Source organism: Enoplosus armatus, chromosome 3 (genome assembly GCF_043641665.1).
Source record: "Enoplosus armatus isolate fEnoArm2 chromosome 3, fEnoArm2.hap1, whole genome shotgun sequence".
Classification (NCBI taxonomy): Eukaryota; Metazoa; Chordata; class Actinopteri; order Centrarchiformes; family Enoplosidae; genus Enoplosus; species Enoplosus armatus.
Window position 1 is genome coordinate 22,825,625 of NC_092182.1, and position 25,048 is coordinate 22,850,672.

The 25,048-nt window shown below is 42.1% G+C and overlaps 1 protein-coding gene across 1 annotated transcript in view; it reads right to left on the reverse strand.

The window, feature by feature from the left end:
* Positions 1 to 25,048, reverse strand: part of arhgef10la (Rho guanine nucleotide exchange factor (GEF) 10-like a) — an 85,215-nt gene that overhangs the window by 43,644 nt on the left and 16,523 nt on the right. The window contains exons 11-18 of the mRNA XM_070902476.1: positions 24,063 to 24,179; positions 19,248 to 19,340; positions 18,207 to 18,377; positions 16,119 to 16,264; positions 15,062 to 15,234; positions 12,094 to 12,209; positions 10,687 to 10,814; positions 822 to 922 (exon numbers count right to left, since the gene is read on the reverse strand). Of these exons, the coding sequence (XP_070758577.1) occupies positions 822 to 922; positions 10,687 to 10,814; positions 12,094 to 12,209; positions 15,062 to 15,234; positions 16,119 to 16,264; positions 18,207 to 18,377; positions 19,248 to 19,340; positions 24,063 to 24,179 (1,045 nt within the window). The remainder of the gene's footprint in view (positions 1 to 821; positions 923 to 10,686; positions 10,815 to 12,093; positions 12,210 to 15,061; positions 15,235 to 16,118; positions 16,265 to 18,206; positions 18,378 to 19,247; positions 19,341 to 24,062; positions 24,180 to 25,048) is intronic.

Genomic DNA, 25,048 nt, shown 5'->3' on the forward strand with positions numbered 1-25,048 from the left:
GAAAGAATGGGGGAAAAGAGGACTGGGGTGGTGAGTGGGTTGAATATGCGTGCCATCATGGCCAAATAAGCAGATTAATATCCTCGGTAGTTCCGTCTCTGCTTTTGCCACTGGATGACAGCACGCATTGATGAACCCCAGAGAGGAAGACCTCCAATACAACAGCGTGGTCAGACTGCATAGTAGGCTTAGGCCTGGCCAGAGCAAGGCAAGGGTTGGAGGAAAGAGGTTAGGAAGATAAAGAAGAACTGTGCTGCTCCCTGCTGGGCAGGGTCTGGCCATTCCTTTCCCTCATTAATGTTGACCACAGCTGAGTCATCAATGACATATCCCGAATTTGAAAGAGGGAGACTTGGCCTTACAAACGATTGGTAGTAAAGAATTTAAAGGAATTCTAATGCTTTAGTATGTAACCAAGTCTTCATGTGTCAACACAATCCTTCCTGAATGAAGAGCAATGTTTGTTTTCACAATAGATAGATGGTATTTTAGAACAGAGGTTATTAATTTAACAACAGTTTGCCTCTTTCCTCAGCACATAAACTTCAGATGACCCAGTTGAGAGTCTCGTTTTTTTTTTTTTTGTGATTATATAAGTCGTAACACCAGTTGTGCACTTAGCCAAGAGAGAGTGAAGCAAACACCGATGATGTGTCTGAGTCTCTGCCTGAAAACATTGTTATTACATTTCATTGCATTACATCACCCTGTTTAAATAGAAATGACATAGTAATCCTCTCTGTGTGTGAATGCGTGTGTGTGTGTGTGTGTGTTTGTGTGTGTGTGAGACAGAGAGATAGTGTGTGTGCGTGTGCACTTACGTTGTGCGATCTTGGCCAAGTGCAGACGGTTGACCCAGGAGATCTTGCTAAGGGGGCTGGGAGTGTTGAGGACCACCATGAAACTGACAGGACGGCCTGACCTGGAGGAGAACACACGGGCGCAGGCTCAGATGCATGCACACGTCAGATGCATTGATATCACATTTTTAACATGTTTGTCACACGTTAGTCTTCACTGAACGGAATATAAACATTATTGCTGGATTAGTATTTTTTTCATTTCATCATTTGATCAAGTCAGACAGTCTATGCTGTTGAGGCCCAGGAATTGTGATCCAGGTATTTACTAGGATTTGACTCCAAAACAGAGCCTCTGAAATCCTGTATTGTGTAATGACAGTAAAGCTGAACCTTTGAACCAAAATGCATTCCCTTTACCGGAAATAAACTGCAGGAACCCAGCATTTTTAGCATGTGTGGTTGTGTGATTGTGCTTCTGTGCGCCCAGGTGTCTTTTTACAATCCCTGTCTCCCGGAAATTACATTTATATATTACTAAAGTGTTTTCCTAAATTTGTTGTGTTAACAAACGTAATTGCTACCAGGATTTTACACATCAAAGTCTATTTACAGGTCTTAGGGAGTACTACTGCATATGTGGAAAAAAAAAATGTCACTTGAGGCAACTAGAGGGCTGAAGACTACAAGTGTGAAAATGAAAAAAAAGACACTTTGAGTCCTGAGGTAGGCAGGAAAAAAATGGCAATACATTGACAGTAGCCATAGAGGATTACTTTTCCATCACCTCTTACTTTATCCTGAACATCAGCTTGAATTTACTAGGGGGGGGGGCGGTTTGACATCACAAAAGAGCAGGGACGTCTAGGCAAAAGTGCATCTTTGACATACACTCTAGGTGTGCTATATAAAAAAGAAAGCAGAACAATACAGTCAGAGAAACAGGGCTCCAACAAGGAAAAGACATTTTTCATTTCATGGGACTTTACGTTTAATACATCAAGATTTTCTCTGTCAGAACAGCTGCCTGCCTGCTTGTAGTTTTAAAGTGGTTCAGTCCTGTAAGCCGAGGCTTTATGATTTCAGCCTGCATTCAGTCAACATTCAGGGCAGGTTGCGATGACCACACCGCCTGGTCACAGTAAATCGCTTGTAGGTGAGCAACAACGCTCAAAATGCCACTAATGTGAGGGCTCCACTGGGATCAGGCACGACCAGGACAGGCTCTGATCAGTGAAAGCTTTTTGGTGCCAATTCAAGCTCAGACACAGTAGAAGACCCAATCTTAGATGTGTGTGTGTGTGTGTGTGTGTGTGTGTGTGTGTGTGTGTGTGAGTGAGTGAGTGAGTGAGTGAGTGAGTGAGTGAGTGAGTGAGTGAGTGAGTGAGAGAGAGAGAGAGAGAGAGAGAGAGAGAGAGAGAGAGAGAGAGAGAGAGAGATGATGTGAGTGTACGGACATCAGGTTATATAATGACAAAAGTACTACATAGCATTCTGCGTTGAGACCACATCTGGATTTACAAGCTCATGTCCGTCTCAACAGCGTTATAAAGGCTAAACAGGTCTAGGTTGAGTGTCTTGTTGAACTTCTCAGGGTCATGCCACTGTTGAAAGGATTGAGCCAACATTTAAAAAATAAAAAAAACCTATTGTTAATGTTACAAAATACTTTTCAAAAACTTCAAACTTATATATAAAACCATCCCCTTTAGGCTGATGAGATCTGTTGCTTGCTTACGTAAAAAGCCAGTCATACTAGTGACAAATGTAAGCTGTGTATTAACCAAACCATACTAGCATATTTACATAATGTAAAAAATGATGTCCATCTTAACTGGACATTGTGTTTATGCTGTTTTGTATAAAGTGTATAACAATTCTCTTGGCCTTTCTTGTAAAAGAGATTTCATTCTCAATAAGCCCTTTACCTGGTTTAATAAAGGAGAAAATACCAAACATACAAATGGACAGAGGAGAAGTGTATTATCCTGCAAGGGTTTTATGAAAAGTTCCCATGAACCTTTTTCACCTTGAAACTGGGTCAGGGTTGGAATCCATTGTAAAAGCCATGAATTCAAGCCGACTACACCTGACATCCTCTGCGAAGGAGCAAGCTACAAACTTTTCAGAGGCACCTTTCAAGCCTGCAGGCGGTGAACATTTGATATTAAAAACATATATTTTAGGTGGAATATTCCTTTAACCTCCAAATACACAATATCCCCATAAAAAGAAGAAAAAAAACAGTGATTACTGTTCATGAATTAATGAAGGCGTTCAAAAGTTTAATGAATTAAAACAGATTAATTTACCAAAAGTTCTCAAGAGACAGATGTTATGTCTCATGCACTGCTCTGACTAATCTATGCATATATTTCCATTATGAACTCATAATTTAAAGTTAAACAGAGTAGAAAAATGTCCCGTCTCCCTCTTCAATGTAAATCATGTGAATATAGTTTGCTTAGGGCCTTGTAACATGTCAGATCACACATCTTTATACTGGAATTAGCATTTTGCCTCTGTTCCTGTATGGTAATTTTGACAAGTGGTTAATACGTTGTCATTTTCTTGCAGGTGTGAGTAAGTGCATATTTCTTTGTGGTTGCCATGTAGAATTAGAGAGGGCACAGATTATTTTCCAAAGTCACATTCAAAAAAATAAAAGACAACTAATTTTCATTTGCTTCTTACCACAAAACAGAAAACAGGACTGCAAGACGCTACTGCAACAATAACAAAAACAATCCTCATACCTTTATACCGGTTAATGTGTTTTTCTGTGCATACTGCCTTACAGCAATATGCAAGTTGTTGCATTTAGGAAGTGAACTACTGAAAGAATTTGGTGCTAATAGAGACTGTATTAAAGCACGTGAAATACAATTATTCTAATCTTCTTCTATTGAACAGTTGAATCATAAAAATTGATGTGCGTCCAAAGTTATCCAGATTTTTCATAAGGAATTATTTAAAATGTAATTGAATGGCTTCAAGTTGAGGTGATACATTAGAAACTGACTATTATTCAGATAGTATTTCAAATTTGGTTTCTATCAATTGGCTTATAAATCAAATTTGTGTTATTAAGACACATATGTGGAGACAAGGGACTGTTCTCTAGAGGACTGCAGACTCCTTTTGAGTTGCCAACAGTTTGTCTGTCTCTTCATGAGTTGGAAGAGCTACAAATTGTATCTAGCTGGTACTGGGCTACAAAGCACATAGCAACATGAGGTAAACAAATAAATGTCAGTCAAACAGTGTTTTTATAGCCTAATCCTTCATGGCTGCCTGAACTTCAGCATTCAGGTGTCTGAAACAGATTTTGTTCAGGTCTCGCTCCATAGTGCCAAGTGGGGAACAACAAGAACGCTGTGAGCTTCATACATTTATACAAAGGTAGCCCAATTTATGATTATTCTTTTCATATATCTTCGTACAGGCCAATGTGTCAGAATCAGATTCTAAGCAGCTGATTTTTGTCATCCACTTTTGTGACCACAAAAAGTGCAACTGTGATGTCCCCTGGTCGACACTTTTACCAGGTATGTCTTCTTTTATCTGATCATTCAAGCTGCTGTGTTATTATTTGAGGCAGGGAAGAAGGGGGAGCTATCCACAAAACACATGCTTCTGCCTGTAACAGAATATAACTAGAATGTATTAGTTGCAGTTTACATGCATGTCTGTCCAGACTCATATAATACATGTAGTGAAGACTTGGAAGGAATTGAATAAAAGGTATAAAGTGTATTTTTTGGCTAAATTGAAGTTGAAGATTAATGAAGGATTATCATAGATGTACTGGCTCAACCAGTTTTGAGATCACAATGAACTTTGACCTTTGAGCACCAAATTTCTAATCACTTCATCCTTGAGTCCAAATGGATGTTTGAAGAAATTCCCTCAAGGTGTTCCTGAGATATTGCATTCATGGGAATGGGACAGACAGACGAAAGCATAATGCCTATATATATATATATTACGATATATATGATTTATAACCCTAGTGGCAAACCAGCTCTCATGACGTGTTTCTTCTTGCATCCAGAATCAAGGCCACTCAACCTGAATACTACAAGGGATTCCAAAAATGGAAAAGAGATAACCATGTGAAGGTCTTATGAGAGTGATTTAAGGGAATTTCACCAGCCAATAAAAAACACACTTAAAGTCAATACCAAAGTCAATACCAAAGTCAATACTAAAAACAGGCCCCAAAATGCAAGGTCTCTCCCAGAGCAAAATGTGGGCTCAACTCAGAGCCATGACATAAAACCAACAAATGACTGTGAATAAACTCCTGCAGACGTTGTGTTACTAAGTAGGTAGAGAAACATACAAACTCATCTCCCAGTTTTAAATTCCCACCTAAACATTTATCTTCCTTAAGCAACTATTTAGTCAAATTCTTGTCAGCTTGTTAGCAGCCATGCCTGTGTTTAAATACTCTCTCTCCTGTCAACTAAAATAAAATAACTTCTTAATGCACACCAGCCTAACGTGAGACTGGCAGCATCAGCTCTGAGTTAGCAATGACTCAGCCGGTGTCTATCCATTGACAGGGACACTCTGTTGTCTGGATTGATCAGGCTTTATTGGAACTACAAGTAAGCTGTCTGGCCAAGGATAAGACGCCTTTTTAAAGCACTAAGCAGCTTTCCAAAATAATGGCCCTGTCTCAGTCACCTGTACAACTATTCTGAGGCGATGAAAGAAAGAAAGAAAAGGAGAGTGCAAGAGAGTGTGTGAAAAGAAGGGGGGGGTCTGGGGTCTCAGACACACATAAGGTAGACAATTTCACATTCAGACATCATTATAAGGTAATAGAGTGGAGAACAGTGTGCAGCCTGAAATTCTGCTTCTGTCATACCTGCCGCTGCCCGCTGCAAATTAATTTTCATTTCATATGGAAAGGAAAAAAACGGCAGAGAGAGAGAGAGACACACACACATACAGAGACAACGAGAGAGAGAGAGAGATTGCAGACAGGAACAGAATAAAGTAAGTAAGATCTCAAACTTCCTTGACATGTTGAAAAAGTGAAGCTTTCACAAAGAAGTGTAATTCATACCATTCGCTGCTTAAATATAGCAGAGGCAATTTGCCGAAGACAGAAGGGGAGACAGGGTGTGACGAGAATACAACTACTCACTTGGTTGGATTCCTTAGGCAACACTTTATGCCCACACGGCCTCAAACATGCTAAACTGAGCGCAGTCTCCGATTCCTCCCTCCTGCCTGCTGATTGACAGCCGCAGTGCAGGTGTGGTGCACTGCCAGAATGGGGAACTAGACTCGGGTATGCTGGCAGAGGGGAGATGAGGAGAGTTGAGAGTGAGAGAGTCAAAAAAAGGAGGGGAGGGGAGAGAGGGCAGAGGGGGGCGAGGGAGCGAAGCGAGGAGCCGGCCTGGCTGATTTATGGGAGCAGGTCAGTGCCGAAGCACACGTGTGACACTAATGCACAAGGACGGGACAGATGTAGGAGTGAGTGCTGAGTGGCAGCCTGTCATGCACCCATCCTTCACTTCACCTCCACCCTCCAGAGAAACAAACAGTCAGAGAGAAACAGTCTGCTCTGCAAATAGTGAGATGAGTTAAAGGAGACGGTTCAGTGTCCCTACGAGAGTTTGTTGTTCTAGTTCTGGACGGACTTGACAATCAGTCATAGAAACATACAGACTTAAAAGTGGGTTCCGACTGAATGTCATTTATAGAGGTGACAGGATTATATACCAAAACCTGAAAAACCACAGAAAGATCATGGTGAGATCTGAGATCAGTCAGTGAAATTTGAGCATTTACAAAAACACACACACACACACACACACACACACACACACACACACACACACACGCAGACACGCAGACACTCACTGCTACAGCTGATATATGAACAATCAATGCATTGGCTGTTTGTGATGTGTGTGACACATTTGCATAAATAAAGTGAGATAGAAATTGCCGTTCAATCAGAACGCCTGTTTAGACTGCCATACCCTGAGTAGTCATGCTGATACTTAAAGGTTCTTGATTCAGATTCCAGCACAATGGTTGTATCCTGTCCGCCCCCCCCCTTCTCTCTTGACAACTACGTGCTGCCATTGAGGTAATCACTATCACTTAGACCCACTATTCCTGTGTATGACGCAAGATAATGCAGCGGCCTTTCACGCTGTTGATCACAAGTAAATAACTGGTTGTCACCATTTATACAAGACCCATGTTTTTGTAACATGGGACACACGTCTCTGCTTAACCGTAGAATTGTACCAGACCTTGTACAATCTATGTGCAAAACAAGGTTGTTGAGTTTAAATTCATTTTAAGTGCTTGCCGCAGTGTTTATACTGAAGATGTCTAGTGTAGGATTTATTTTCTTAAGCTCATATTAAGAAAAGTTATAGTGGGTATACAGTATATAGGGACATTTACTGCTTCAGTTTTATTTCATATGGACAGCTTTGTAAAAAAAAAAAAAATTCAAAATCAAACAACTACATCACAACAGCACGCAAATTAGCAATTTTTTAAAGAGGTCAAACCAACCCCATAAAACCTCATAAAGTATAAAGGGTGTAAGTTGAGTACCTGTGCCATATAACCAAAGCCATCTTTATTAAAATGAATCTAGGGCAAACAATATGTGAAGATTAGATAACCTCCTTTGTAAATAAGCTGAGTAGCACAATTCCCCACTTTGTTTTGAGCACTCAAGCAGCAACACACACTTTTCCACAACAGTTGACCAAAGAAAATATACCGTAGCTGCCCCCACTGCAGCTGATAACTGGCTAAGAGTAGAGGACTGTGGTTATTCCTGGTTGCCTCCAGATGTGAATGTGTGAATGTAAAGACAAGACAACAAAAAACTAAGGGAGCAGAGGTTAGGGTGATGATATCTAAACGGTCACTTCACAAAGAAACAAAGGACAAAAATTATTATTATCCAAAGTAATAGGAACACTGATTCTGAAAAGACATGTAACTGATTCCCTTAACATGGGCAGTGCTGTGAGCACCTCAAAGTAAATTCATTCCCATTTTATTGGGATGACAGCAAAAATCTGAGAATCTGAGGATATTTTTCTGTAATTTGGGTGAACCAACCCATTTAGTGGGACCCGTCCACGCTCCTATCCACTGCACACCTCTCTGTCCTACACAGGGAACAATCAGAGAAACCCCTCTCAGACACGGAGATAAGGTCATAAGGATTCTCCAGAGCCTCTTTGGGAGCATGTCTGTTTGGACAAGACTCTCAGCCAGAATGAACTAGAGATGGGGCCCGAAAGAATGAAAGGTCTGCCATTTGCCTTGCAGGCCCGCACAGCCTCTAAAAAAAATGGCCTATGAAAAAAAGAGGCTTCAGGCTTATAATAATGTTCCTTCATTCATGCTAGAGGGAATGGTGGATGAAGCAACAAACACATTTGGTTAAAGTATGAAATCTGAACTCTGTATCTATCGCTTGCCAGTATGACCCATGTATCAATGCCTGTGGTTGCTCCAGCAGACGCAGTAAAAGAGGATGTTAATGAACTGCTGTCACACGTAGGCTGGTGCCTTTGAGGCAGCAGTCAGGATTCTCTCCACGTACTCAGTCTGTTTGCAGTGTGGAGGCTGTGATGTGCTGCCTGACTGCAGAGAGTCGCTTGCAGCCAGACAGGAGGGGACCAACTCAGTACAGGGGGTCCCTGCTGTGGTCCTACTCTCTCACCAGCAGAGCAAGGCTCAGCTTTGCGCGCGAGTGCGTATGCGCGCATGCTTCTTTGTCTGAGATGCATTCTTGCTTGTGTGCAGGTGCATTTGTCAGCAGGGAGCACGAGTGAATACATGTACCATGCACATAGAGACTCTGGAAGCACTGTTGTGCCCTAGATTGTTACTAATTTCAGTAACAAAACGGAGAAGGATAACAAGGGAAAACCAACGCATGTGTGTGTGTGTGTGTGTGTGTGCGCGATTTTGTGTGTGTGTGTGTGTGTTTGTTTGTGAGAGAGACACGGCCGGTCTGCCCACTGCTCTCCCCTGCAATCTGCCACTGCTGCACCCTGGGTAGTGTCAGAATAGTTTGGGCACCCGCTGTGCCACCTGTCACCCCCAGCCCCGAGGCTCACTGCCGGGCCAGCCACCCGACACCGAGGCCCAGCCTCAATTAGATTGCTATCACACAACCAGGATTGGCTCTTTTTCCCTACAGGAGATTTTTCTCTTTCAGCTGACATTGTTATCTTTTACCTCTCCACAAAAACTCTGTGGCCACCTCCAAGTATGATTTCAGTGCAGGTCTTACTCTACATTATTTAGGTTTTACAAAACTACATCTTGGACATATGTAGGGGTGGGGAATCTCCATGTCAGTGCAGTTGCTAATGACGTTATCACAAGAACTCAGCAAAAGGGTACCCCTTGAAGGGGAATTCGGGGACTCTCTTGTAAGCATGACATCTGGCTCCACCAAACATCTGAGTAAGCAGATTGGCCCTGCAGGCCTGGTGTGACAGCCGACGAGGAAGCTGGGAGATGTGGGAGAAGTGATCTGCACAGCTCCGCTGCTCAAGCTGTCACTTTAGCTTGGCTTGGCACAGTTAGATTCTCCCTGGCTCTGAAGCATTAGGCCCACTCTTCTGACTGCCACTGCCCTGCCGGCACAGTGCCAAGTCTTTCATGGGGGAGGTCGATCATCACTCTCACTCTTTCTTTCTTCCTCTCCTTTTCCTGCTTAGTCTCTCTCAGCAGGGCTCTGGCTTCTTTATCGCAATCTTTCTCTTTTTGTCCTCCCTGCCTCTTTCTTATCCTATCCCCACCAGAAGCCATGGAATGGGATCCATTATAATCTGCCATTATTTGCTATTCCAAGTTCTTGTGCAGCACTCTAAGCTACTCATATGCCCTCTCCTTGCCATCTTTCTGGTGCTCTAAGTAGGCCTTTAGTCTTTCAGTTGCCACTCTGACATGTTAAGACAACCACTTTAACATGCTTAGTATGACATGGTATTGCATTTATGCTCAGCTGAACAAAACTGCAACAGCTGCTGTTTTGTCTTTGGACTGATGAAGTAAAACATTACTAATGGTCATTTTTGCATTGCAAGTAATCTACCATAAATATAAATAAAAACTAGACTAAATAAGTTATTAACTTACTTATTTACACAGTTTACTTTTGTGTATTAACTCTAATATAAAAACTAAAAGTGTGTTACATTGGGGTACCATACAGCCAGGAGGAATTATAGCAGTGTAGTGTAGAAGCATACACTACTTTGCCTGAATATTTGGCTTTTCAGCACAGACACTGTAGACATAAAATAATATGGATCTTAGTTGAGCAATTGAGAAAAGTTATGCACAAAGGTCCAGTAGGCTGGTGCAAAAAGTATCTCAATTAAATCTAGCAAAAGGAACATTTTGTGGAGGCAAATTATTATTCCATCCAAGTACTGAAGGAAATGAATTATTCGAGTCAGGTAATTACCCAGTCATGACAGAATAAACTGTTCTCGCCTTTAATTTGCAAAAGGTCAGAGTGTCCTGTTGGCCCAGAGATCTAAGCGCGTATATGTAACAACAATGTCCTGTTTTTTGACCATCCCTCTCTTTGCTCCTTTATTTTTGCCACTATCACCATCACTATCAATTTGTCATCTAAAAGAGGTTATATATATATATATAACGACAGAGAGAGAGAGCTATATGGGGCAGCTCTGCTGTACTTCCATCTTACTGAACTTTTTTTAAATCAGTTAGCAATATAGGAAACCCTTTGGTGTTGCTGTTGTAGCCTTTTTTGTTGTTGTTGCTGTTGTGGTCATTCTCATACCAAAACATATGCAGGACATTTTACTCAGAGCACATCTGTATGTGAGATACTACTCACTTGTCTGGCCTGCCAGGCACCTGCAGGCGTAAGCGACATTTGTTAGCACTCTGGATCTGTTCTTCTTTGATGCGAATAAGCCTCTGCAGAGCCAGACACCAGTCCTGGGCCACAGTGGTGTTCAGGTTCTTTGATGGAAAAACACACACAGTTAAAACTTGCTTCTCAGATGTAGCATACAATAGGTCATCTAGCAAAGATGCGAGCGCATTACATGCATACTGACCCCAGGGGTACACTGTAGATGTACTTACATATTGATATTATTACACGCAAACAACCGCAGATCCACTGACATAAAACTGCAGTACATTATGTGAAGCAACATGGTTGTGGCATTTTTATCCCCTCAAGTGTAACATTGAATTTACAACACCAGCATCCATTGTACAGTAAAACCTAGTCCCTCAAGTCAAATAGAATCAAATCAATTTTCTGAAGTCAATGAGCTGTGCAGAAGTATTTTATCTATTTGTTCGGTGGACACTATTATAACTGGGTGGAAAGTGAAAATCAGTCATTTAGTGCCAAGCCAATATCACTCCTCCTGAGGATATTGTGCTCATTAAGTGCAGGGAGGCAAAGGTGCCAGCCATTAGCTCTTTGGTGATTGCTGGAGTAAACCTCCCTGGCTGTGTTATGTAGTGTATGGTACTGTTAATGTGTTAGTGGCAGACTACTGGGAAGTGTCCTGATTTGAACGCTACAGGAGGGGCGCTGCGGTTTTTCTTTTGCAACATAGCTTATCTGACACTTCTATCTAGTATATCAGAGGGAACATCTCATTCCCACCATTGTGGCACTGTTGATGAGGAGGTAGATGGGAGACTTCATGCTTTTAGAAACTGATGATTCAAGAAGCATACAAGGCTTTTCTTTGATCCAATTTTAAACATCTAGAATTCTTTTGCAATTTCTTTAAGAGGAATAGCAGAAAGAGATTTCCCCAAATGGTTATCCTTGTACCATCTAAACTTGATCTCTTAGTTTCCATTAAATCCAGCAATTTAAATGAACTGTGCATACTTCAATTTTGTCTTTGACGCCTCTGTGATTCTCTGGAGTGTTCTCAGGGCTTAGGAGCTATTGTAAGTTAAGCTGCAGTTTACAGAATGCATTCCACATTTCATATATTATATCTACAAATATTTTCCTAAATCAGTCAATATCTTGAGATAACCGGCTTATAAATAATTTGTGATACTGAAAGCATTTTTTGGAGAGCTTTTGAAGGTCAGTTTGTTGGCTTTAAGTGGCCAATTTGAACTAAAGCTAGTCAGTTTTACTGAGGAAACCTATGCATGAGATCCTTTCGGCTGACTGTTGCATTATATATGTTGTATGGTATACATTTTCCCCATGAGACAGTCCAGCCACAGTATAAGTGTAACATAAAGAGACATGTACCTGGTACATCCCCTGCAGCGTGCCCACAAGGAGAGTGACTTCCTCCACGACAGAAAGGTCATGTTGCAGTTCCTGCAGCTCCTGGTAGAGCCGTGGAGGGCCAAGGATCGCTTTACCTAAGAGGTGGACAACACACAAAGCCTGAGAGTTTGTGATATCGCCAACAAATTGCATGCAAAACAATAAGAAGTACACTTAGGTTGTCAAAGAATAATGAAGAAATGTACATAACAATTTCACAAAGCTCAAGGTGACGTTGTTTTCGTTCGACCAACCGTCCAAAACGGTATTCAACACACAGTGAAAAAAACAAAGAATTTTCATTTCTGGAACCAACTGATAAACAAATTGTTAATTAATTTCAATTCATTTTTTGACAAAATTTCAACTAACTGATCATTTAAAGGATACGATCTCAATATATAGAATAAACATACACATCATAAGGTCCAACTATCCTGTAGACGTGCAATACACATGAACATTCAAGGTTAAAGTGTTCTACACACTTGAGGACAACAATGACATTGCCCCTGAGAACTAGTGGAAGTGCAGAAAGAAAGTTGCTTTAGCTGAAACTCCAGTGGCACTAATAAAAGAGGGTCGATGTGTAGATGGATCGATCTTCATTATTTGTTGAACTACAGAGAGTGAATTTATGAGTAAAAAAAATCAGATGGAAAAACTGTTATTTGGAGCTATGATGCCCTTTTTCTGGCCAAAAGGAATGCAGGTGTCTCATTAGACGCAAAATTCAGCATCGATTTGAGACCCGCTACCTTCAAAGTCTCTCTCTCCTACTGCCGCGAATCGATAGCCGTGTCTCCTCCTGTCTGCCATCCTCCGTCCTAGCTCCCCTGGCCCACATCTCCCCAGCAGCAGGCTCCATGAGAACTGCCTAATTAAATTCTGCAGGTAGATTTCGCTCCAGAGCTGTCCTGCACTGTCACCACTGCTACATAATAAAGCAGCAGAAGAGCTGAGCCGGTAGGTGGGCTTAGTGAGGCAAGCTCCTCTGAGGGGACTTGCCGCCTTTTGTCTATCCACGTGCATAAATGGAGTGAGAGTAAAGCCGTAAGAGGAAAGGGAGGGTGAAGAAGAGAGGGGTGGGCTGGGATTGTTCATTTAAAAGCTCCATTGTAGCTTTTGGGGTTTAATGGGATCTTTGTCACAGGCAGCCAGTGACATCTGTCATCTGTGCGAGGAAATCAATAGGTGAGACATCTGAATATAAAAGGGTGTGCTGCGAGCTGCAAGAACAATGTCTTCCTGTCCTCTCCAAAGGGATTGCCTGGACCCCTGTACAGGTTTGTTGAGTCCTCTGGGGCCTGCTGTTGGCTACGGCCCGAGAGGTGAATGTGCTGAGTTGTAATCCAGCGTAATCCCGTTGGTGAGGCAGGATATGGTTTTCACACTCAGACATGGCTATTCACACCGGCCGCCAGGCACGTAGCTCACTGGTGCGGAAGGCCAGAGCCCAGAGGGGTCCATCCCTGCTTTCTCTGGAATAAGTCAGCAATCTAGCACTCAGCCGCTGTGCCAGTGATGCTAGCCAGTGGATTTAAAGACAATGCAGCTTCCACACCTGCATCGAAAACCTTGTCAGATCCGCAGCCAAAGCCCACTCGTACACTTCTGACAAAAAAAAACTGCACTCCTGACATCAGGTCAAAAGAGAAGCAGCAATAAGGGAGGTGTAATGGCGGCAGAATGAAGGTAAGACAGCGTGAGAGTAAACAAGTGGAACAAAAAAAGAGCACACACATTGGTGGGCTTTCTGTGTGCTGTTGAACAGACAGGGAGAGACACAGCCCCACAGAGACATAGGCAGAGACAAAAGGGTTGAGTAAGAAAGACAGGCCAGCATTTCCCTGAAGGCCAGCTTTCTTCAATAAAGAGCAGCACCAGGGTCTGCAGAAGATGAAAAATAACTCCAGCCATGCTGAGGGAGTGCAAGATTTAGACTAGACACCCCACTGAATGACATCACAAGGGATGAAACTATAAATAGATGGGACAGCCTGTCTGAATGAAAATTTGGGGAACGGCCCCACAGATGTTCAGGGAGGTCTCTGGATAGACATGATTAAGGTGACCGCACCGTGTCGAAAAAGGCGAAAAAAAGAGGGGAGAATGTCAGAGTCAGAATACAGCACCCTCTGTGAGGCATAACATTCGCAGAGGTAGACGCAGGTAAAGGAAGAGAGGCAGCTGCATTGCGAGCTAACCTTAAATGATCCCAAAACCTTGCAGCAAAGTTGTGAGTATACGAGTGTACCCTACCTGCACACAAAAGCAGTGAGAATCTAAACCAGCTCCCAAAACAGTAGCTGCTTGCTGAGCATGACACCGGTAGCTCTGAAGAAGGCACCATTAATATTTAAGTCATGGAACTGCAACTTTAAAAGCCGGTACCATTACATCCTGATAAGGCTTTGTATCTCCCTTTTCCCATGGCACATTTATCAGGGATCTCGTCAAGCTCTGTATACACCAGAGTTTAGTGAGGGGTGGTGGGAGAACTAGTGTTTCAACCACCGATTCCTATCTACTGCTACTGGCTCTCTAATTGGGCCTGGAAAGGGAGGGAATAATCTCTACAGATTGATGACTCCACTCTAGATGTGTTTGTGGTCTATCAGAGAATGAAATGAGACTGTGGGGATGGTGCGGCAGGGGGCTCTCTACCCCCACATCTCTCGCCAAGATAAAACACCCTAGGCAGATGGGAACAAGTGACTGTCATCACTATCCTCCTCACAAACACATCCTCAATCAGAGTGACAAGCAGTATGCATGCATCTCCAGCCCTCCGCGGGACACTTGAGTACAGAAACAGATTAGCCTTGCTGAGTCAGAGTAAGGGACTGAGACTAAAAGTCAGTCCAAGTGATGAGATTAACTAGAGGATGACATATCGGGGAAAGGAATGAGATAGGACTGGTTCACATTTATTTTTTATTTTTACCTGAAGTGCAGGTACTACTCGGCCGCTTGGACCCGCTCTGTGGGAAGAAGGCGTCCTTGCTTTGCGAGCCCTCCTGCCCCACCTCTACTACTTGCACCTGCTGTAAGGGGGCGCTCCACTTCATGGTGTACTTGGGGCCGACAGGGACCAGGCTGCTGATATCCGGAGGCCCCCTGGTGGAGATGAGAAGAAAAACAATTAGAAGAAGGACTTCAGAAGGAAAACAACCTGAGAGATTCCTTCCCTATCTGCATCCAGCACTACACCTACCGCAGCATAGTAGGAGACACTTTTTTTGAAATGTCAAGAAGAAGACTGGGGGTGGGAATTAGAATCTGTATGATCACCCATGTTCCCCGCCAAAACTGTACCCCTGGCTGTGAGGAGGAGTTCATTGCTATTCATGTATTCCTGTAATCACGCAGACAATCAACATTGTGATCGGTTTGTCAAGATCCTGGAGGGCAGACAAAGTCAACTTCGGGACACTCGAGTTGAATGAGACGTAGAGTGATAATTACTTTGAAGGCTGGAGAAGAGGGCTTTAAGCCACATCTTTGACAGGAGCTTTGCAAAATATACAAAATCCCATTCCTGTTTACTTCTTGAAAGAGAGAGAGGGGGGAAGGAGAGAGAGAGAGAGAGAGAGAGAGAGAGAGAGAGAGAGAGATGTGATCAATGGTGCTGTCACATAAGATAAATTGGAAAGAAACCAAAAAATGTTTTATGTCAGTAATCTAAGACTCCTGTAGCTGTAGTTAGGCATTCTACCATTTGTTTAAAGCTGATAAAGCTCCTGCAACTTCAGATAGTGCTCAAAACCCCTAGCAGCTATTTCTCTTTCCCATGGAGTTTGCCAAAATATCCTTGCAAAACCTAGGGCATCACGCTAGAGCCCTGTGCCACCTAATAGCTATTTCTCCTAACTGAGCAGTTTAGCACTCTCCTTTCAAAACTTACACAACTTCATGCTAGAACTACACATTATGAACGCATTAGGAAAGTATTTTTGAATGCAAGGACATTTAGCTCAACTTGCTCTACAAGAGGGACTTACTTGACATTTATGTTGGCACAGATGAGCACATCATCAAAGAGGAAGACCTTTCTCTCCTTCGACTTCAGGACTTGTCCCCGCTCGCCATACACAGTCTCAATAAGCGTTTCACAAAGGACCAATGACCCCTGCTCCGAGTTCAGTTGCTAAAAGGGACACAGCAATCAGATCAGAGGCGAAGGAGACAGCATCACAAAGGGCCAGTCCTCCAGAGTTCAGTGCCTGGAGGACACAGAAGTCAGGCTTGGAGGAACAGATGTCTCATCAGGGATTAGCAACACATTCATGCTGCTGAAGGTCATTTAATGTGAGAATAAGTACACACACAAGGCACACACAGACAGTGTTCATTCAGTGAACTGAGTGAAAGAGAGAATGCACATCCGCCTTGCACACGTTTACAGTGATGAAAGGGATCTAAAGATAATCTTTCACTTAATGGGGATAGAGGAGCTGCCAGACACATTTCTTTTTTGTTTTTTTTAAATGAATACTTCCAACACATGCTTCAGGTCATTCTTTGTCTTTTTGTCTGCACCATACTATCCACCATACCACTATCACAGGGTTCAAACTGGCTTAGCTTATGAGCACTGGGACATACAATCCTTTCCACCACAACAAGGTAACTACACATGGATATAAATGCACAAACAGTTTGCTGCATGCACACCTTTACACAAAAGCACCCACACACACAGACAGTTAAAGAATCCAATAACAGATGCAATTTATGCTGCAGTATTTTGGCGCATGCTGTGCTTTCAAGTCATCCATATGTTTGGCAAAGGGAAATAGCAACAGAAAGCTTTTTTTTTTATCACTTTGGTCCAGCATCTTTTATGACTGTCTAAATCAATACTTATAGTTGTATGCATACTGCACCAATATATGCCAGGCTCATCCCAATTTAAGTGAAGCCACAATACTGCAAGCAACGGGTTAAGTCCAAATATGGAATTCACATCCCGATACTTTGATGTTTGTTTGTTCAAAAAGGCAAAAAAAATTTAGGAAATAATGAATCTCTGCTGTGTCCATTCTACAACCTGCAGTGCAGCTCTTGGCTGTGGCTCAGACAGCACACAAAATGAGTCATTAGTCCGAGTGGGACTGCCATTTGATGGCCACAAAACCGTACAGCTCCCTCAAGAGGTGGGCTGCTATAAGAATACACCCTTAAAGTCTTCAAGCCTCAGTAGGCACAGAGGGCATTGCACCATGCACACGTGCATGTGTGAGTAGGAGTGCATGTGTTGTGTGAATGTGTGCGAAACCCATTCTCACTCACATTGTTATCTGTCCTATTCCGGCGACTTAGATACTTTGAGACAAAGAATGAATATTTCATTGGATGGTTATGGGGGCAATAGAGGAGACTGTTTCCTATTGGAATTCTGCAGCGTCACCGCAGCAAATGGAATTCTGTGTGGACTGGAGGAGATTGGTCGAATCAGCTCATCTCAGAGTTCTGGAAAGCAAGGGCTGATCGAGAGACATTAAGAGAGGGGGGGTGAGAGAGAGAGAGAGAGAGAGAGAGAGATGGAGAGAGAGAGAGAGAGAGAGAAAAGACAGGAAGATGCAGTCACACTAAAGAAAGAGAGTGTGTAAGTGGAATGAGAAAGTAAGCAAGAGAGTAAGCAAGGGAGTGCAAGAGGGGAATAGACGGGAGGTAAAGGGTGAAAGAGATAGCTCTCTTACAGTTTCCAATTAAATGTCTCATTTACCCCCTAATTCTTCTTATTCAGAGCAGCATTTGTTCAGATTTGCGACGGCAGGACTGTAATTTCAGCGTGGTAATGGAGAAGCAACGCCTCTGCCATTGCATTTGGTACTGTTTAGGGATGATAATGGGCATCATTTCGAGGAGATAATTTCTCCAAATAAAAATGCCTCCCTAGATTAATGTGTGGGAAAGTGATATAAGTGATTTCTATATACTAGTGCATATATATATATATGTATAGGTGTTTGGCTCACAGTGATGATAACGCAGAGGAGTTAAAGGGCTCAGAAGCTGGCTCACAGCTGATTTGATTTAGGCATATGTGCGCAAGTGCGTGTACGTGTGCACGTGTATCCAGTCACCTTACTGAGCAGGCGATCACTGACGCTGCGGGCTAATTGTTGAGTCTCTGCAATCTGGTCAGCTACTCGTTTCTGTTCATTCAGCTTCTCAGCTAGCATCTCCAGCTCTGTCAGAGCAAGCTGCAGGGGCAGGCGATCCACGTGGCCCTTTGGTGTATTCTTAAGCATGTCCTAGAAAAGGTCACAAGGAAAGTAAAGACACGGCAAGTAAAAAAAAAAATTATGATTTAATACTTTCCTCAGTATCATGCAACAAACTGAATTGTACCAAAAGAATGTGTTCTAGTGGAGCAGAGTGCTGTCTTCAGGTTGTGGATTCCAGAGGATTTAGGTAAACCCTTACTAAACTTTGTAAAGCTCGCTGTACTGCGATTTCTACCATTTTGTAAGCACTGTTGGTTAAAATTTTTTTTCTAAATGTAGACTTTGTGGCTTGCATGTCTAGGCCCATGACACATCTATTTGCCCTGCATCTATGACCCAGTGAAAGCTTGGTGTTGTCTTGAGATATGCATCTCAGATGAACCTCAGTGCCTTGAGCTCTAGTTCCCTGTAATGTATGATTTAATACATACACTTCCTCTTTGGAGTACTGAGTTTAGGCAAGAAGAAATTGCCTGATTCACATTCATAACTTATCTTTTGAATTCATGGATAATCAATGCCTACTGAGGGATGAAATGAGCAACTGCAGATCCAGCAAGTCAAGCTCAAATCCAAATCTTTGCTCAGAATAGAAAGTGGAAGAGTCGAGATGTAAAGCCAGCAAAATGAAAAACTGATGTGGCTAGCTACTTTTCAAGATCTAGCTAACCCCAGTGTAAAAGTGTGTGAGGTAAAACTTCTTGTACTGAGGATAAGTTAAAATCCATAATCAATTCTGCGGCCTTGCAGCTTTGCTTCTTTACTAGTGTATGTGCTGCTGAATCTTTAATTCGATTAGTTTCTAATATTGAAAGTGTTTTATCTAGCAAGATTTGAAGAGATTCACTTCATTAAAACAAATGGAATGACTAGCCCATTACAAACAGCATTGTATACCTGCAGGAGCAATATGAACTGAGGGAATCGTTGAATGGGCTTAACCATGAGGCCATACAGAGTGATCCGGTCAACACTAGATGCCTGCTTCTTCTGGAAACAAAAAGAGAAAAAAAATTAAAATAGTAACATGTAGTTGGAAAAATATTCTTGCACAGAAAGGCCATTAAGAGGAAACTATGTTATTCCTACTTTAAGAGGAGCTTGTCAGTATCCTCTATAGACTGTGTGTGGGCGTGTGGGTGGGTGAATAAGGTATGAAAATCAGAGTCTAGTTAGTCATATAAGAGTATGAAAGAGGAGATTTTTTGAGTGCGTTATGTCTAATGTATTACTGTGGGCGTAGGTTAGGAGAAGATATTGTTTGGGTACAGAGTCAAGTCTGTGCCACGATGACACCATCGGTATAAAGAGGCAAATCACAGGGTACATTTAATAGATGGTATGGTAGTAAAGGTTACATAAGATCAACTGAGACAGAAATAAATAGAAAACAAAATTGTTGCTAAAACTTTATACACTGCAGTTTGTTTCTTTTTACCTCAAGTATACGTATTTTTCCTCAGGGTTAGGAAACTCTTTTTGCACTTTTAAGATGACATGTAGATAACAACTTGATATCAGTGTAATTCATACTTCATATTATAAACTAAAAATGGACTGACATTGATATTCTGATACGAGACTAGATATTCCCCGAGATATAATTGTAATATCATGATCCAGCCATTTGCGTTATCCTAGCCCTTAAGGTGGCAGTCTATTAAATTCACAAATATCTGAGTATATCTGATTGTAAAATGAATGATGAATACCTTCATTATTAGACCTTTAGTCACTGTCACATATATCATCATACTGGATATCATCAAATATTAGTAAACATTACTCAATTTCTGTCAAATATCTGTCAATAGGGTTAGGGTTTGAATTCTCACCATTTTAAAAGGTGACGTCTTATTAAATAAAATAAAGCATAAAATTAAAACCAATTATGAAAATCTACATAGAGCAGTAACTTAGGCCCTTGGTTCTCGCAGGATAGGATATGGATATGTAAATGAGTCATATACACTCAAGAGATTCACGAGTGAACATTGTAACCCTAGCTCGATAAGCACAAGAGGAGCAATCTGACAGACTCTAAAGGCTCGGCCACTTAACTCAAATTGACGTGTACTTAATCAGACCATCAGGATGAATTTGACATTCTCCCATTGTACTGACCCTATATAAGGAGTAATCTGACCAAACTAGTCATCCATGAATAGGGTTGGGGCGACTTATCGACATAATCGATTACGGAAATACCTGGATTTGCATAATGTGAGTTTGGCAGGTCGCAATTACGGTGCTGAAGATTAGAGGGCTCCTTTGTATGTCACTCTGAGCGAGATAGGTAAAAGAAAGTCTTGGCAGCAGTATTAGCAGAAGCATAACGCCAGTGTATCATTTCATGTTGAATTCCAGATGGTTGGTTTGTGAACGTGGGTAACAGCAGCAGTCACATTGTGGGATTTTGGTCCAAAATTTCTGACACAGCTTGTCTTTGGTCGTCGATGCTCTGTGTCAGCAGTTGGGAGATTTGTCTCACAGTATGATTGAAGACCACTATTTCTGATTTCACCCCATTTCTCTTTCATCTGGGACAGACTGAGATCGCACTTCGATCGTGTAAATGGGCCTTAAGAGGAAGCCTCTTTGTAACTATAGTGCAAGCACCAACCTAAGAAGGCACCTTATACACAATCACTACAAGGAGACCCCAGTAGTCAGTGGCCAGCAGTCACCCAACTATTAAGTCACATGTGAGGGTAGGGAGGCAGTGATCTCAATGATGCTATTTTTATCTGCCAGATCCAATGTTAGGCAACTACACACATACATAACGTCTCACAAGTAACTTTGTAAAACAAAGGAGATCCCTGAATGGATGCCATGCAAAGTCAGAGGAGCACAAAGTAAAATCTTTACACCACACCTGACCAAGTTAAGATGTCACTGGAGATGGGCTCTTTCCTTCTTCATGCACTGAAAATGCTTGAGTGGTGTCAAGTAGAGAGACAGTTGTGGGTGAGAGAGGTTGTAAGGAGAACCTCTCTATCGCTTACTTGGAGGGCAGCCATGTTCAGTCAAACCTGTCTAACACCGACGGTGTCTAAAACCATAATACTGCCTGAGATGATGCCAATGCAGCAGTAGTTCACATGACTGATCTCTCAGGACATGGCAAGATTTTTCTCAGTTGATAGAGAGGTCTTTCCTGTAATAATCACCAATAGGAAACACCACAGAGATCACCATCTGTCTTTTTGAGGTGGAAATGTAGGACAGCTGTTTCCCCCACCAAGAAGAAGTGGCAAGCAGAACCAGGGACTGGTTTTTGGATCAGGCCTTGAGCCTGACTGTTCTCTGTGCCCTTTTGGATTAGGTCTGTTTGTTTAATCAATTCATGCCCGTCCGGTTTTCCAGTAATCCTTTTCGGATCGAGTCCAAAATGTTGGACACGTGCATACCTCTAGCGTAGCGTGTCTCTTCCGCGGAGAGTGGGATAGTGTCCCACTCCCCCACGCAGGCCTTCATCCTCTGGTGTCATCTGTAGAGCAAGCTGGAGTTTGTCGGAATGTAGGTTGACGCAAGAAAGCCAGCACCGTTGTCACCCTAACCACTGTCTTCTGATAATCTGAGGTAAGCAAGCTGCAGTCCAAACAACCAAGAGCCTTCTGGATGCCGGCAGTGGCATGTTCAGAATGAGAATCAGCCACACCTGGGAAGGTGGGGCAGCACTAAAAAGCACAAGGTAGAGGTGGTTTTCTTTGACCACAGGTAAGTCGTCTCAATGTCATGTTTTTCTTTCAGTTACTGAATGAATGTGGATTCTAGTACCATTGGAAAAGATTAGACCTGACTGGCTGAACAAGTAGCTGCAAATTTCAGTGTGCTGCTCTGCAGAGGAGAGTGGTCAAGCTTTAAGATCCCATTAGTGGGCGAAACCTGTGTGAAATAGAGCAGGCTGTGATTTTTTTTCTCCAAACAGAAAACGGAGCGGATTTGTTAGTTGCTATTTATAGTATATTTAAGGAGGTTTACTGTACAAATTACAATGCAAAAGACATACATCTGCAGTGCATCTTCTGTAGTTGTGATATATACGAATCAGGAACATTTCACTTTGTTCTCTAAGATGTATTTCTGGCATTGCCACCTTCCTTTACAGTGTAGAATTGCACTGGTTGCCAGGCAACCTTAACAGCATAGCAAGAAACCTCATTTCACAGCATTTACGGATATGCTGGAACTGATGGAACTGTCCCTCATGCAACTTTTGTGTTAAAACACTTGACAATGTTGATGTCAAGAAAAAGGGGAAATGGGTAAGACTGGATATGTCATTTGACCTGTCAAGTGGACATTTCCCTCCACAGCTGATGTGAACTGCATTAGGCCCATGACACCTCCAGCAGGTTCAACAATAAGTCCTGCCATTCAAGTACCAGCAGCCTCCGCCAACGGCTTTCACCACTGAACTGAATAATGCTGCACTACACTGTATGTACACCACTTCTAACACTGCTATTGGTGTCATTTATATAGATTTTAAGTATTGTTTGATTTGCTGTTTCCAGTGTACAGAAATAGAGATGTTATTTATCCTATTTATCCAGAGAATGAGAATCAATTTTATAACTTGAGAAAATTCTACACTGAATTCTTTACACTGAACTCACCTAGATGCTTCTCTGCAAGTACAGCTCTCATATTACCTCGTAATATTCGCAAACTCTGTTCAAACTCTAAATATCCCTGCAGATTTCCCTTGCATGCTTATGGTCATGTGCATGCAGTCAGTGCCTCCCACAATCTTTTAAAAGCAACATTGTCTTTGAATCTGTCATTGGTTCAGTGTTTTTTCCAGTCTGTGTCTAGCCACTTTATTATTTGGTTTGTCTTCACATTGCCAGTGAGAGACAGAGGAACCTTTCTGCTGAAAGGAAGGGACACATGTTATCTGGAGTAACATGCAGGGCTGTCAGCTGTGTGATCTGGTTCTGTAAATCAGCATTACAGCTCAATGATCCAGGTCATACTCATGCATGAATGCTGGGCGCAAAGGGAATTGTTCAACTCAGCACATTTAAATGATTTCCTGGCACCCTACATGCACCCGGGAACTATTTTTCCTTGTTCGTGATCCCTAACTAATAACTGAAACATTAAATAAACAGCAGAATGCATCTTGATTGTCTCTGGTTGTGGAACATTTCCACTTCCACATATAGATTAACCACAAGTATTGTATTTTCCTATTTTTTTGTGAGTCAGCCTGTATTCTGGTTGGGGGCTTTGGAATTAATTAATTTGGATATTTTCTACGTGTTTCATTATAAAACTCATGGGAGCTTTTCAAGATATACTAAATGTCAAGTGCATAAAGAAGCATACAAATACATTTTTGTCCAAATCGGAAAATAATAGTGTGATTTCAACATACAGGACATGTCTGCTACCTGGCCGCCTTAAAATACTACATGGTAGACAGGACACACTTTAATACCATCCATGAACCCAATGTAAATAACAATTTTGTATTTGTGTAAATAACCACCTTTTTACACACTATTTGTCTGTCTCTTTGGAAACCTGAGAAGTATGTTTTATTGAAGCCTTTAGCTTTGGGGCTTTGTCAGATTCAGCATCTGCTGAATACTATAGAGGAAAACAAACAGAGGAGCTACAGCACAATTAGGTTCTTTTAATTTGGAATTTGAGGGAAAACAACATAAAATAAGTATATTTTTGTGGTCTGAAGCTCACCTTTAAGAATTCCAGAAAAGCTGGTTTGGACATGCACGCCTTTTTAATGAGAGCCATGGCATTGGTGAAGTTGTTCACGTAATCACTGTATACATCCAGCACCATGGACTTGGAAAACTGTGGAAACAGAAACAATCATAATTATCTGAATTTGTAACAACAGCCCTACAATAAGAGGGTCTTGTGCCCTGCCGTGTTTGTTTTTTTGGTCTTTACAACAGCATCAACAAACACAGTCATGTAATATCTTCTGACATCTTGAATGTCTGGCTAACCATCCTGTTTGCAGGGCGACCCGTAGGTAATTTCAATGTAAAGAGTGGCTAGAAAATGGTCATTTAAGTATAGTACTTTAAAAAAATTGGTTTGTTTACCATTCCAGTTACCGCAACACCCTTCACGAGCCATTTAAGAAGTTGGGCAAAGAGGAATGAGGTGGCGGAGTGTGAGGGAGGGGGTGTGTCTGTTGTGCGGTAGACATTTATTCTCTCTCCTCAATTAAATCCACACCAGGCAGCTGATAGTGGCAGTTTGAGGAGTGGTGGGGAATTAGCAAATCGCATGAAGGAATTAAACTTCTTTGCAAACACCCTCCTTCAGGATCTTGCCTCTCAGATATTACAACAAGCCATGCAGGTACAGATACATTGCCACATGAAAAAGAGGCAGCTCAATGAGGAGTACACAGTCCCATCACTTTCCTTTTCCAGTGTGGCCTCATTTGATGGTATGTCTTAGGATATCAATGGAACAGCCCTATAATGGCCAGCTTGGAAGACAAGGGTCGAATAAGCCTCCCTAATAGGCAAATAATGAGCGGGCCTTATGGATGAGCACACTGTAGAGACTCACAACAGAGAACTCACACTGAACACTATTATTCTAGTGCCAAAATGTGTAAACATGTATCTCAGAGGGCACTGGATGCAGAGGAGATATTTATCAGAAAAGTAATTGATTCCATGTTTGGGGTAAACTATCCCTGT